The 2671-nt window shown below is 47.3% G+C and overlaps 1 protein-coding gene across 1 annotated transcript; it reads left to right on the forward strand.

Moving 5' to 3' along the window:
- Window positions 1-850: 850 nt before the first annotated feature.
- LOC147488327 (uncharacterized) lies at window positions 851-1804 on the forward strand. The gene has a single exon (XM_086574346.1). The coding sequence runs from the start codon at window positions 851-853 to the stop codon at window positions 1802-1804; it is 954 nt and encodes a 317-aa protein (XP_086430472.1).
- The last annotated feature ends 867 nt before the right edge of the window (window positions 1805-2671 follow it).

The following is a 2671-nucleotide window of genomic DNA, read 5'->3' on the forward strand; positions in this document are numbered from 1 at the left end:
TCGTCGCGGTTCCAAAGAAAAATGGGAAGCTCAGGGTTTGCATTGACTTCACCAACCTAAACAAAGCTTGCCCAGTGCATCCATACCCATTACCTCGCATCTCAGATCTAGTCGATGCGACCTCGGGTTTTGAGCGTCTGTCGTTCATGGACGCTTCCTCTGGTTATAACCAGATACCTCTGCTTGAGGAGGACCAGGAGCACACGGCGTTCGTAACGGACCATATATGGCCTGTATTGCTTTAGAGTCATGCCATTTGGTCTGAAAAATGCAAGTGCCACCTATCAGAGGATGATGAATACAATGTTTGCCGATCTGATTGGGCGTATCATGGAAGTTTACATCGATGACATGGTGGTCAAATCCAAAGAAACACCCGACCACCTTCAGCATTTACAAGAGGTATTTGATAGGCTCGTAAGATATAAATTGAAGTTGAACCCTTCGTGTTCTTTTGGGTTAGCATCCGAAAGTTCTTAGGATTTCGATGACTTCGACGGGTATTGAGGCAAACCCCGAACAGATTCGGGCCATTCTCGAAATGCCCCCACCCTCAAATAAAAAAGAAATTCAGGCTCACCGGTCGCTTGGCAGCCCTGAATAGATTTATATCAAAGTATTCGATCGATGCAAGCCCATTTTTCAAACATTGAAAGGTGCCTCCGCTTGGAACGAGGACCGTGATAGGGCTTTTAAAGAAATTAAAGCATACTTGGTATCACCCCCATCCCCGGTTAGTCCGCGAACCCGCCAAGACATTGGAATTTATTTGGCAGCTTCTGAGATCGCAGTAAGCGCAGTATTATTTGTGGAAAACCCGAAGGAGCGCCCAATCTACTTCATTAGCAAAATGTTGACTGGATCAGAGAGTAGGTATTCTAAAATTGAGAGAATCGCGCTTGCCCTTGTGCATGCAGCACGCAGACTTAAGCCTTATTTTCAGGGACGTGTGGTGAAAGTGTATACAGAATATCCCCTTTGCAAGGCACTCGGACGAGCCGAAGAGTCTGGCCGCCTTGCTGATTGGTCTAGCTACCTAAGTGCTTACCACATCTTGTATGAGCCTCGCACTGCAGAAAAAGGTCATGCATTAGCTTCTTTGATGGCAAATTTCCCGGTAGAAGATATCATGGTTTCACCCGAGTTATTCGAGGAGGAACAACTGCCAGATTTTCCCAACCACCAACCTGACTCCATTGAAGAGAATTTCACCGGAGGCGAGGCGTGGGTTGTGTATATAGATGGTTCAAGTAATAGGAAGGGGTTCGGGATCGGTTGTGTGATAGTCGACCCAAATGGTAGCCGAATCGAGCGGTCCGTCCGACTTTGTTTTCTTGCTTCCAACAATGAAGCCGAATATGAGGCAACAATATTTGGAATGAGAGCGGCGCTCGAAATGGGGGCAAATGAAATCAATATGGTAACAGATTCTAAGCTAGTTGCTTATCAGTTTGGAGGGTCATATCAAGCACGAGATGAGCGAATGGTGGCTTATTTAGATGTGATACGCGATCTTGCTGCAAAATTTGAGCGCATCTCAATTTCGCAAAGACCAATGAATGATGTTCGGCACGCTGATGCATTGGCCTACCTTTCAGCAGCAGTTGATTCAATTGAACCTCGCAATATCAGGGTAGAGGTCCAGTTACTGCCTAGCATTGACCTCCCATTGCCCGATATGGCTAACGTCTACGCTGCCGAATGCGCGGCATTCACACGAATTTATGTACTACTACGCACGCGCAAAGAAAGCGCGGGACAAGCACCAAGAGCATCCCACTCAGGATTCTCCTCGCAGCCATGAGGAGGATGCTGACATCTCCCCCACGGTGGATACTGATTCTGCAGTGGCGGAAAACAAGGTTGTACAGGAGGAAGACTTTGCAACTGATTCTGACACGGATCTTGGGCTGACAATGCTCCTGAAATACCAGATGATCAGTTTTCCAACATTGAGTCAATGGAACTTCTACTTCCCGATTGGCGTCAGAATATGGTTGAATTCTTACGAATTGGAGAACTCCCCTTAGACAGGACTTTATCTGACAAAGTCAAACGGGATGCATGGCAGTTTGTGTTGTTACCTACCTCGGAGGGGGGGTCCTGCCTTTACAGAAAACCCATGGGTTCAGGCCCACTCCTCCGGTGCCTTACTCCTGAACAGGGACAACATATTTTAAAAGAAATTCATGAAGGCATTTGTGGTAATCATTCTGGTGGTCGGAGCCTCACTCACAAAGCTCTCACCCAAGGATATTGGTGTCCATATATGCAAAAAGATGCCAAACGGTTTGTCCAAATATGTGTACCATGCCAGAAACATGCTCGGATCGTTAAGCTTCCTGCGAATGAGCTTCATCCCATACTTAGCCCTTGGCCATTTGCTAAGTGGGGACTCGACATTGTGGGTCCTTTACCTAAGGCCCCAGGTAATGTGAGGTTTCTCTTGGTCGCGAACCGACATTTCACTAAGTGGGTTGAAGTCGTATCCTTGAGTCGATTCGGTCTTGATGTCAAACGGTTCATCCGGGCGCGATATTGTGTGCGATTCGGTCCCCAAATGAAATGGTGTCGGACAACGCCCGCCGGTTGATTCTCACGAGATCCACATCTTCGCAAATCCCGAAGATACGGCATAACTTCTCCGCACCCCTATTATCCCTGTGGAAAT

The sequence above is a fragment of the Coptis chinensis genome, chromosome 7 (assembly GCF_015680905.1).
Source record: "Coptis chinensis isolate HL-2020 chromosome 7, ASM1568090v1, whole genome shotgun sequence".
In the NCBI taxonomy this organism is placed as follows: domain Eukaryota; kingdom Viridiplantae; phylum Streptophyta; class Magnoliopsida; order Ranunculales; family Ranunculaceae; genus Coptis; species Coptis chinensis.

Excerpts from the sequence above, each read along its gene's own strand:
- LOC147488327 (XM_086574346.1), top strand. The coding sequence starts at position 851 with ATGTTGACTGGATCAGAGAGTAGGTATTCTAAAATTGAGAGAATCGCG.